The 12407-nt window shown below is 41.7% G+C and overlaps 1 protein-coding gene across 5 annotated transcripts in view; it reads right to left on the bottom strand.

Moving 5' to 3' along the window:
• Positions 1-12407, bottom strand: part of PTGFRN (prostaglandin F2 receptor inhibitor) — a 141564-nt gene that overhangs the window by 70500 nt on the left and 58657 nt on the right. For all 5 annotated transcript variants that reach the window (XM_053312436.1, XM_053312431.1, XM_053312432.1 and 2 more), the window contains exons 4-5: positions 11659-12042; positions 4796-5221 (exon numbers count right to left, since the gene is read on the bottom strand). In XM_053312436.1, the coding sequence (XP_053168411.1) occupies positions 4796-5221; positions 11659-12042 (810 nt within the window). The remainder of the gene's footprint in view (positions 1-4795; positions 5222-11658; positions 12043-12407) is intronic.

Raw genomic sequence — 12407 nt, 5'->3', positions numbered from 1 at the left:
CGGGACCAGAACTCCAGAGACTATTTTGATCTACTTGTTCTGGATGGGGTCACACTTCCCCAAAAGGAACAAGTCCGCAGTCTGGGAGTACTTCTGGATCAACGTCTCTCCTTGGTTTCTCAGGTTGAGGCGGTGGCCAGGGGTGCTTTCTATCAGCTCCGGCTGATACGCCAGCTGCGCCAGTTTCTCGAGATCAGTGACCTCAAAACAGTGGTACATATGTTGGTAACCTCCAGACTTGGCTTCTGTAATACGCTCTACGTGGGGCTGCCTTTGTACTGAGTCCAGAAACTTCAGTTGGTTCAGAATGCAGCTGCCAGGTCGCTCTCTGGGTCATCTCAGAGAGATTACATTACTCCTTTGCTGATAGAGTTACACCGGCTGCCGACAGGTTTCCGGGCAAAATATAAAGTGCTAGTTATAACTTATAAAGCCCTAAGTGGCTTAGTTCCTGGGTATTTAAGAGAGCGTTTTCTTCGCTACAAACCCCACCGCCCATTGAGGTCATCTGAGGAGGTCCATCGCCAGTTACCACCAACTCATTTTGTGGTCACACAGAGATGGGCTTCTCGGCTGCTGCCCCAAGATTGTGGAATGCGCTCCCTGTGAGTTACGATCCTCCCCATCTCCGGCTATTTTTAAAAATATTTGGAAACCCATTTTTTTTAAATCCAAGCCTTCTCAGGTTTTTAATTAAAAAGTACTGTTAATTTTATGGTTTTTAATTTACTGTATTGTTTTAACTTTTAATGTGTTATATGTTTAACTGTTTTAACTTTTATATGTATTTTAATTGTTGTTAGCCACTGAGAGACATAAGTTTGGGCGGGGTATAAATTTAATAAGTAAACAAACAAACTAACTGACTGACTAAACTAACTAACTAGTGGAATTCTCTGCCACAAGATGTGGTGACAGTCAACAACCTGGATGTCTTTAAGAGGGTTTTTGATAACTTCATGGAGGAGAGGTCTATCAACGGCTACTAGTCTGAGTGCTTATAGGCCACCCCCAGCCTCAGAGGCAAGATGCCTCTGAATACCAGTTGCAGGGGAGTAACAGCATGCCCTCTCTCCTGCTATGGGCTTCACAGTGGCATCTGATGCACCATGGTGTGAAACAGAATGGTAGATAAGATGGGCCTTGGGCCTGATCCAGCAGGGCTGTTCTTATGTTCAAACTAAATCAAATCATTTCAACCTTTTCAAAATAATGAGAAAGGAGAAAGTGAGAAATTGTTTTCTACAAAGAAACTCCTTGGTACTACTATTGAGTAACTTAGTCTGGACGTCAGACTCTGGTCTCTATTTAGATGCCTCAGCCAACTGTATCTTTGGGACTAGGTAAAACTTTGCTTCATACCATAAATCTTGATAAGAAAGCATGTTAAAATACGACTGAGTCTTCTCATCTGGCCCCAACAGCTGACTTATGACTTTACATGTATTTGCACAGCTATATGTTATTTATTTATTGTTAAATTTTTATATACTTTTCATTAAAGTAATCTCAAGGTGGTTTATAAAACATTTAAAAACCAATGTAAAACCATGAAAAAACTACAAAAAGAATTAAAATGGAATAAAACCATTAAAAACTACACAATAAGAATTCAAATTGACTATAAAAATACAAATCTAATTTAAAAGTTCAAAAACATGTACTATATAAGCATATTGGAACTGTTCACCTCAAAGCTGGTGCTTTTTAAAGCTAGTATTAAATACTAATTGTTTTAACCTTAGCTTGGTTTAGGTATGGGTGCCAAAGGTTTATATGTACACAACTAGAATTCTCTTCAGCAAGAAGCATAACAAATAATTCACCAGAAATCAAGATGTACAAATAAGTTTTTAAGCTAGTATAAAAGTTCTCTACAGCATATCATAATAAAAGCAGTACTAGATGAGGTACTGAATAGGACTGGGGAGGCAAAGAGAAATGTTGCTTGTTCATTTGCTTTATCACTTTTGTGATATTTGCAGCTTCACTTAACATGAACATGAAGTGGATATAGAATTAGTGGCTACGTGACCAGTCATACTTTGATTCTCAACTCTTGCATTCACCTAACCTGTGAATAAAGCTATTTTTGAGCTGTGGCTCAATGGTAGAGCATCCTTTGCATGAAGAGGATTCTAGGTTCAATCCCCGGTTGTCTGAAAACCTGAAGAGTCACTGCCAGCTGGAGTAGACAATATTAAGCTAGTTGGACCAATCTCAGTATAAAGCAGCGCTCTCTCCCTCTACACACACACACATACACAAATAAAATAAATAAAAGTGGCAGGTGGCAAGAGCCAGATGCCAGGAACATTAAACGTGCTTTAAGAACTGCTGAAGCCACCACTACCCACAGAGGTGCAGTGAAAAAAAGAGTTAAGAGAAAGCATTAACTCCCTCCAATGCTGCTGAAGCAGGCAAGTACAAAAAATTGTGGGTGGGTAAATTTGCTGGAGGTGGGGGTGCTTAATTACAAAGCTGCTATAATGTTTCAGGACAAGGAGGAGAAACAACAAATCTATGAACAAACAAAGGAGGTGATAAGCAGAATGGTGAATACACCACAAATATGCATGAATACAAAAAAGCACAGAATGTGGTTATGGGCACAGCATTCAGCTTCCTGAAGACCTCAGCTTTCTTTCTTTCTTTTTTAAGTTATGGTTGTATGCCTTAAAGCAATGCCTGCTACTATCTCAGAAGCCAGAGATGTTCCAATTTCAGTGGCTGAGGGAAATTGTGCAGCTTCAGTGCACCACCACCTTTCTCCCCATTACTAACAAAAGCAACATTATATAGCAAAGCAGGCTTTGCAGAATTCTTCCAAATAAGAGAAATCATCGAAATCTGCTCAATTTGCATAATTTAAATATAAGTAATAAATTTCGGCTTGTCTGGGTGCAGAATTTTAATGCTGAATACACAAAGCCCTGGCAGTAAGCCAATCATTAATTACTTCATTTGAACTCTTTATTCAGGGCATTCATATGATATCTTGGTACAGCATCTCGCACGCTTAGCGATTTCAGCTTATGGCAAACGGCTCCAACGACTATTTCACCACACACAAAATAAAAAGTAGGTCAATAGAAAAGTCATTTGTTACTACTACTGATTTTGAAAACTGTTTCGCACCATTTGTTTCCATCCTTACAACTTTTCATGGTAAATAACTTGTTTCCATTATAACTGACAGGGAATTTTGGCAGGGCGATTGCAACTTGCCCAAGGAATTTACTGGAAGAAATATGATTTGAACTCTATCCACTGAGAGGGGTGTGCAGAACCGGTTTGACTGGTTTGAGCTCAAACTGGACTGCCCCCATCTCCAAGTTCAAACTAAACTGGGTGCAGTTCGGATCAAACCAGTTTGGCCCAGTTCAGGAGGCTTGTGAAGGGGGAATCCGATAAGGATTCCCCTTTACAAGCATTGGGTAATCCCTAGAGACTGAATTAGAATTGAAAATAATGGTGGGTGGGGTGGGTGTGAGGTCACCTTACCCGCAGTGGCTCCGCTAGGACGATGCCAGCGGCTCCTCTAGGCCCCTCTGGTGCTCCCCCATCAGTGAGGGCTGGCCAGGACCTGTTTCGGGCCACTGTGCATGCGCAGAGGCCCAAACTGGGCCCCGGCCAGCCTGTGCTGATGGTGGGGAGCGCTGGTGGGGCCAAGAGGAGCCGCTGGCATCACCGCAGCAAGTAAGGTGACCTCCCGTCTGCCCCACCCATCACTCCTTTCAATTCTAATTCAGTCGCTAGGGATGTCCCCCTATGCTTGTAAAGGGGAATTGGGTAAGGATTCCCCTTTACAAACATCCGAAACAGGGCCAAATCGGTTCGACCCAGTTCATGCACATGAACTGAATTGCCCTGCCAGCATTAATGAACCATTTCACAGACCAGCCGGTTGGTTCGAATTCAAACCAACACTGGCAGTTCTGTGCACAACCCTATCCACTGATCATGCCAACTCTCAAGTCAGACTTTAGTGTAGATTTCGATAATATTACTGCTTCTGGAAAACAATTACATCCTGGAAATTCCTAAAAGGGCAACTGAAGACAGTTACGAGTTCATGAATTGGGAAATCATCTTACCCTCATAGCCCAGACTTTTAGGGCACTTCAGTCCATGTTTGTCCCTAAGACAATCAGGGGCATCACTATAATAGAGCCAGGGGAGACAGTTGTCTGGGGGCCCACTGCCTTGGGGGGGCCCCAGAGGCAAGTCACATGACTGACTCCCCCAACCACACACCCGCCCGGGCTTCCTTCAGTTGTATCATCCTCCGAAACTGATGTGAGCATTAAGACCTGGAGCTGCCAGAACAGCATCTCTTTCTCTAGTACCATTCAATGACTTGCATTGTCCACAATTTACAATTTTAAAAATCATTTAGGATGATGTTCTATTGTGGCGCATAGTTCTTTACTTCATGAGTTGAGCTTCAGTGATGGGGGGGCCATTTTAAAATCTTGTCTCTGGGCCCACTCCCACCTTGCTACGCCCCTGAAGACAATAGAGTTTTCACAACTAGTACAGGACTAATTACAGACAATGCTATTTGGAGGAAAAGGCATCTTCTTTTCTAAAGCACACTTACTAAACTGTGTGCTGTACTGCCCAACCTAGGAGTGCTAGAAGTTGCTGCCTAGACACACCTGTCTACAGAATAAACACTCCAACTACTAAGAACACTTTCCCCAACATGAATAAGTGTGTTTATACGGCAAGCTATTGAGTCACAAGTAAGTTGCATCACAAGGCTTAAAGTCAGACAGTGCAACATTCCTACCTTGCGTAGACCATAAAATGCTTACAGGCATGGAAGCCACATCCTTGATCCTTATCCAGCTGTTGTTGCGCTGTCTGCTCCATGAAGAAATTACACAGTAATAGTTTCCTTTGTCTCCTTCAGAGGTCCACTGGATCCGTAAGCGGAAAGTGTTTACAGTTGGCTTAAAGAAAATAATTTCTCCATTCTGGGCCCTCTGTTTGCTCCTATCCCCAACCACAAGTGTCCAGTCTGCATCCATGGTGGCAAGAAGTTCATCTTTTACCACTTCATCACTACGAGTGGGTAGTCTGTAGTACCAGGACACCGTGAAACGTACATTTGCTTCAGTGTTCTGTGCCTCTGTTATCTTACACTCCAGTTCTGTGGGATCCTCTGAGTACTTTGGCATTTTAGAAGCATTCAGAAATACATTGTAACTTGGCTCTGTGTAGGATTTGGAAAAGCAGAAAGGAGAACAAGAAACAAAATTACAAGCACGAAATAAATCCAGGTAAAGTTTTCATCTCTCATTTGACAACTGCAGAATTCCTGACATGGCATATGATTTGTAAAAAATTTTTTTACATTTATATCCCGCTCTTCCTCCAAGGAGCCCAGAGCAATTTACATGGGAATGTTTATCCTCACAACAACCCTGTGAGGTAGGTTAGGCTGAGAGATATGTGACTGGCCCAGAGTCACCCAGTGAGTTTCATGGCTGAATAGGGATTTGAACTCTGGTCTTCCCGGTCCTAGTCCAACACTCTAACCACTATACCACACTGGCTTGTTCTCATACGAGGACCCCAATATCTTCACAGTATTATCTGCTAGTACCGCCAGCTGATACAAAAGGAAATTTCTGCAGCCAGTTTAGTAAGTCAAGTTCTTTTGCAGTGATTTTGTAAAACACATAATATTCTGGTCACAGAACACAACATTTCGAATTGCAAAATTCACCTGTCAGGGGAATGCTGGATTTCAATTTTAAGAGTTCAGCATTATGGAAAAGTATGCTCATTGAGTGTCAGGTTTCTGCACCTAGGGTTTTCATTGCTTTAAGATTCAATTTTACATGCCATATTCAGTTATATTAGCAGAGGGAAATTGCCAGAAGAGTAGCTAATATTGGAGAGTAGTCCACATCTACTTGCTCATGATATTCAGCACTGGGAATAGCAACTGAAGATGCACTTCAAGTTACCTTCACAGACTTAAAACTCTTTCAACAATATCATAATCATGAGTATGAAAGGACACCCTCCCATACTCATGACCTGAAGAGAAAAAAAATTCTCCTCAAGTACTACCAAGGATCTTTATAATCACAGAGTTGCTGAGGTTAGAGGATGCACTGTACAGAGTTTACTGGAACAGCTAGTTTCTAAAACAGAAGCATGAATAAAGGTTTTCTGCTCTGATAGAAATAGATGAAAGCTGAAGAGAAATGGGGTTTCATCTAATCATGTCAGTATTTGGAAGGTCTATAGGGTGGATTGCTAGGCAAAGTTTTGGCTTTGACAGTAGCACTCCAGCTAGGCTGTTCACACTGACTCTCAGACAGAGGATTTAGAAGGAAGGAATAAAAGGCTTGCTGGATAAGCCTCATTCCTGCACTCTGTCAGCTGTCAAAGAACAGCCCCGCCGACAGTTCAATGACTTAATACCCTGCCAGCTCTCAAACTTCAATCAAGTAGGAGGGGGCTGGTGGTGAATTCTGGATGCAGTTTATGTACCTCTGATGATGAGAATTCCTCTCCCATTTTACCCACCCTCAGGCAACATAAGATCATCTGAAGAATACTTTTATCCTCCCCCCTTCACTCACACCCAAGTAATTACTAATTGGGAATATAAAGGAGAAGAAATTCCCACTAGCCCATGAATGTAGAGAAGCTGCCCCCTATTCAACGCAGCTTTTTAAAGAACTATCAGAGGATATTAAAACCAAAAAAAAAAGTGAAGCTGTTGAGGAAGGCAGTTGCATCTCTCTCTAAAAAGCACACCGTGTGGAAAACACAACTGCAGTAGTGAGGTGTCTTCTGCTCATCTAGAAGAAAACATTCACTCATTCTCAGTCATGTATACAGGGAACAGAAAAAATGGAATGGGGAACACCATTAGACCATTTCCTTTCTAAGTAATTCTCAGGCCTTAGCATTTAAAACCTGTACTAAGTCTGAGGCTGTGAGGCTCCTGTGAGACTGTAATCCTAAACTCACTCACCTGAGAGAGTAAATCTTATTGAACCAATGAGTGAATCTCATTGATTAACTTCTACGTAAATATGCTTATGATCCAGGGAGCCATACAATTAAGAACTCAAATTCAGTTTTGGTTTATCAGTGCTTTCTAACTTTTGGTTCAGATGCTGATTTTTAACTGGCTCAGTAAGAATTTAGATAATTTGCATGAATTTGATGGCTTTCAGCATGAAATGTATCTAGACTTCTTTACTTGAAATCTAGTTCTAGGAATACAATGATAACTTAAGAAATATTTTAACCAAATGGTTGGGGTTTTTTGGGGGTGGGGTGGGCTTTTTTTTTTTTTTTTAAAGTTGGTTGGGTTTTTAAAAAGGGTTTTATTTGGTTAAAAAAAATGGTTTATACAAACACACATACAACAAAACACCCAACAGGGGAAGGGGGGAAATCAATCACATTTTTAAATGCTCCATCTTTGGTTATATATGGTAGGCTCTTTAGTTTTTAATTTTTTATTACTCTCAAATTTTTAGCTTTTAAAGGAACTTTTAATTTAAACCTGAATACTGATTGTGGTTTTTAGCCTGACTTTTAACTGGTTTACTTAATTTGTTTAATTTTATTACTTTTATTTTACATTGTATTTATTTTATTGTTGTGAGCTGCCCCGAGCAGTAGTGTACTGGAGGGGTGGGGTATAAATATTTTTAAATAAATAAATAAATAAATAAACAAATAAATAAATAAATAAATAAATAAGCAAGCTGCCAGCCAAGTGTAAAACCGCCCAGAGATGCAAGTTTTGGGTGGTGTAGAATTATGTTAAATAAATAAATAAATAACTGCCTGATCACTAACTACTTATTCCGATCTAGCTACGACGGTGTGTGTTTAGATGTTCAGTTTTGGTTCAGGTTCAAAGCAATTAAGAAATTTTAGATTTGGGTCTCTGAACTAATTTTTTGGTTTGGGTTCAGGTTCTGTTTGACTCCCTGTTAGACTCAAGTTTATTAAATATTACAGGGATGTATTTAAACAGCTACCTTGGCTCTCACACATACGAAGCTCTGTATCAGGCCTGGCCTACTATCTGCCTAGTCTGTTGTGCCTTTACAGCATTCAGAACTATGCATGCACCAGATTTAAATTTCAGCAGAGTAGAAGAAGCAATGCTTGCTTCTACTGTTTGAAAGGCTGTCAAGAATCATCTGGCTCCTAATTGCAAAGTCAGAAGCCAGAAACTTGATTTTTTTAATTATCCTCTAAGAGATGCTGACACGTCAAGGCAAACTCTACAGAACAACATGGTTCTTTAGAAATTTGTGCTTGGGTTTCAGTTTTCTGTATCTCTCCTGCTTGGATGCTCATTTGTCAGAATATTTGCATAAAAAGCATGATCTCAGTAGCTTAAGAGTTCAGCTAGGAAAACAAAAGAGCCAAAGTTACTGAAGACACAGTGCTCCATAAAGGCATGGCAACAGACTATCAGGGAAAGGAAAAAAGGAAAACAATAATTTGATCATCCTTTCATCTAGGGAAATATGTGGTTCCCACATCTTTCCATACTATGCTATGCTGCTGTGCATCTCTGCTGACTTTGAGATCACTTGCTCATCTCTAAGCACCACCAGAGGCATGTGCCCAGATATATCTGGCAGAATTAATTTTGTGACTGAAAGCAGCATTTTAGTGGTGCCCTAGAAAAAAACAACACCAACCACCTGTCTTTCCTCAGGATACATCCCATGCTACTGAATATAAAGCTACAGCAACAGAGGAGAACAGGAAAGTGTTATCTAGATGAGCCTCAAGCCTGTTTTGCGACAAGATCAGGCTCTCATGGCAGCGACACAAGATTCTATTTCCAGATGTACTCATATGTAGAGACAAATGAGACTATCAAAATGAACATGCACATGAATTTTATCAACTGACTTTTAAACATCAAGTATTTATCCAGAGAAGAACTGCAATTTATCCCCAGTGGAATGGAATTTCATGAGAGCAGGATCAAGCACCACCATTGGTTGGCAGGGGTGGGATTTGAAAAGATAATATGGAATGTGGACCATTCCTAGCTTACATAGAGAGAAAGAGAAAGAGAGAGAAAGAGAAAGAGACACAGAGATTTCTACAGAGAAGTCTATGGTTTGGATTTGAAGCAACACAAGCACAATGGCTCTCATGCAAGCAATTTTCCCTTCTCCCTCTTCTCCACTACAGTTCCCCCAGCCTCTTGAAGAACAGCTGCTGAGGTTCAAGGAATGAGCTCTGCTCATAAGAAGAGTAGAGTTTGTCTGTGTAGAGTTTGGGGGGATTCTTTCTCCAACAGGGAATATTTCTCTTCTGCTTTCTATATTACATTAATATTTCACGAATGACCCAACAGATACTAAGAGGCAGTCTTAAGCCCAGTTCACACATGATGCTGTATAGTGTTGAGAGAAGAAGCATCAGTGAGCCTCAGGCTCACTCCCCACCCTTCCCCCTGCATATAAGAGCAGAAGAGTAAAAGCAGCAGCTTTCATTCAAACCGCAGTGCAGATCATAATTTGAATCATGGTCATCATGATCTTAGAGCAGGGCAAGGGACACACAGCCCTCTAGCTGTTAAACTACAATGCCCATGTGAAGGAATGAGGCTGGGACCTCCTGTTTTTGTGTTACAGATTTCTGTAGTGAATACAGGCAAACCTCATTATACATGGAACTGCACTATTTGCGGTTTTGTGTATCTGTGGGTGATCCCTCCCCCCTCAAAAAAACTCGACCTCTATATCCATGGATATGAAAGGGTTAAAAACAGAATATCTGCGGTTCCTAGAAGGCCAGAAGTGACCAGGAAGGCCATTTCCAGCTGCCATTTTAAGCAACAAAGCAATTTTGTGGCTCTTTTGCTAATATATATATATAGAGAGAGAGAGAGAGAGAGATATAGATATATATTTGGCAGGTTTAGGGGGACGTTTTAGGGCACATTTTAGGCCTCCATGTGCATACCAAGGGCACATGGAGACTCCGCAGAGCATGGTACAGTAAATACTTTCAGTTATTTTCACCTTTTTTGACCTTTTTTCCATTCTGGAACCCAACCCCCCATTTTCCAGAGACACAAAGCATTGTTACTTGTGGTTTCATTACATGAGGTGGGATGCGAGGAAAGGAACCCCCGTGAGTAATGAGGTTTGCCTGTATGTAATTGCTTACTCCCTAAGTTCTGTGTTAAAAAGCGCTGTGCAGGGGTCAAAAGTTCACAGCTCCTGTTTGACAATTTGGTTTTGGAAGGGTTGTACTGGTTAAATTTTGGAGGGAAACGAAGGTTTGATTGGATGAGATCAGTTTTAAAATAATGGAGGAAACCTGAGTTGTTTTGATTGGTTGGTTTAGAAAAATTGGTGGGAGGGGAATAAAAAGAGGCTTGCCTGCAGCTGAAAGTTAGTCCAAGTGAAGGAGTTCCAGTTGGAGTGGAAGCTCGAGTCTTGGAGATCCAGGAGAGAAGAGCTGAGAAGAGCTGCTGAAATTAGAGCTGAGGAATCACTGGGAGAGTTGAGCTAAAACTCTCTGGAAAACTGAATCACTCTCAAAGCAGCTGAAGAATCAGTCTGGAATTGAAGAACCAGAACTGGATAGAGAGAGCAAGACCAGAGGCTGAGAAAGCCAGGCTCGCTGCAGAAGCTGACCAGAAGTGATTATAGGAAGTCTCCTGGTAAGGACTGAGTTAGGGCACAGTATTAGGTACAGGTTAGTTTGGATGGGTTTTTCTCACATTTTATTTGTTCCTGATGCTTATTTGGCTGCTGTTTCTTTGTACTAAGATTTCCAAAAGAACTACAGTTTACAATTGGACTGTTTTAAAGTATTTTTTCTCTTTTTAAATTTAACGAACTGTAGCCTTTGTTTTCCCCACCACACTCTCAGAAGCCTTTCCAGTCTACCTAACTTTAATTGAAGCAGAGGTTTAGAAGGCTATTTCAGTAGACAAAGCGTGTGTGTGTGTGTGTGTGTGTGTGTGTGTGTGTATACTTGGTGGTAGCAGGGCTGGTTGAGACCAGGACATGACAGCCCCTCTTCCCCAGCCACTATTGTTCAACAACAGTTCGAGGGCCAATTTTGCCCACCCGATCTAGAGCTAATCACAAAAATATCACATAAGGCTTGGATAGCCAGGAGAGAACTGCAAGCTGGAATGATCTGGTAACTTTTAGAGAGATTAGCATTGTTGTAAGTTAGACCATTTGCTTCCAAAATGGACTCTCCTGCAACTGGAGGAGAGCTGGTCTTGTGGTAGCAAACATTACTTGTCCCCTTAGCTAAGCACAGTCTGCCCTGGTTGCATGTGAATGGGAGACTAAGCGTGTGAGCACTGTAAGATATTGTCCTTAGGGGATGGAGCCGCTCTGGGAAGAGCATCTAGGTTCCAAGTTCCCTCCCTGGCATCTCCAAGATAAGGCTGCAAGAGATTCCTGCCTACAAACTTGGAGAAGCTGCTGCCAGTCTGTGTAGACAATACTGAGCTAGATGGGCCAATGGTCTGACTCAGTATATGGCAGCTTCCTATGTTCCTATGACTCCAGGAAAAAAGATCATCCTCATATCCTATTACACTTCCATTATAGTCTAAAGAAAGCACAGGGAAAGCAGATAATGTTATAGCCTTACCATCAAGCTACTCACCTAATGCTAGGACTTCCACACTGACAGGAACAGAAGTTCTCTCAGCTATCTTGTGCCAGGTACCATTGTGCTGTGGCACCCAGAGAGCTGCTTGGCAGAAGTAGTAGCCAGAATCTTCAATGCCCACATCACGCACCAACAGGTGGTAAGAACTTCGGTCCACATGGCTGAGGCCAATAAGGGTGGAGTCACTAATTACAGAATCACGGTCTGCACTCAGCAAAACCTGAGCCTCTCCCATCGTACCATCAGGTGATTCACTGAAATACCACGTGACTTTGGTTTGAAAAATACCACTTCTGTCTGTTGTGAAGTTGCAGGTGAGGTCGAGGGAGTCTCTCTCCGTCACAGATACATTGGTACTGGTGATGAACACACCCAAAGCTTGGGGTGGGGTGGGGTGGGGAAAAATAAAGACCAAAAATGTTGTTATTTTCAGTTTTGTTGTATAGCAAGAAGCAATACTATCAGCTTTTGCTGCCTACCTATTTCTCTAGGCAAAGCTTACAAATATATATTGATGCGTGTCAGAAATAAAGGTGAACTGCAGACTTTCAAGTTCTTCCATTAGGTATTTGTACGCAGAGGCAGAATCACTATTGAGTGGTATGGTTCAGAGAAACCGGGTCACCAATCAAAAGAGCCGCCGGAAACCTCCTTGTGCATGACATGTGCAAAAGGGGAATGGCCGAATCAGCCTGATCACTGGAGGGGCCACCCCAGCCCTCCAGATCACATTTCCAGCCAAC

This window comes from Hemicordylus capensis, chromosome 3 (assembly GCF_027244095.1).
Source record: "Hemicordylus capensis ecotype Gifberg chromosome 3, rHemCap1.1.pri, whole genome shotgun sequence".
Taxonomy (NCBI): Eukaryota; Metazoa; Chordata; class Lepidosauria; order Squamata; family Cordylidae; genus Hemicordylus; species Hemicordylus capensis.
The sequence above is the reverse complement of the archived record's forward strand: the minus strand, read 5'-3'. Positions and strand labels throughout refer to the sequence as shown.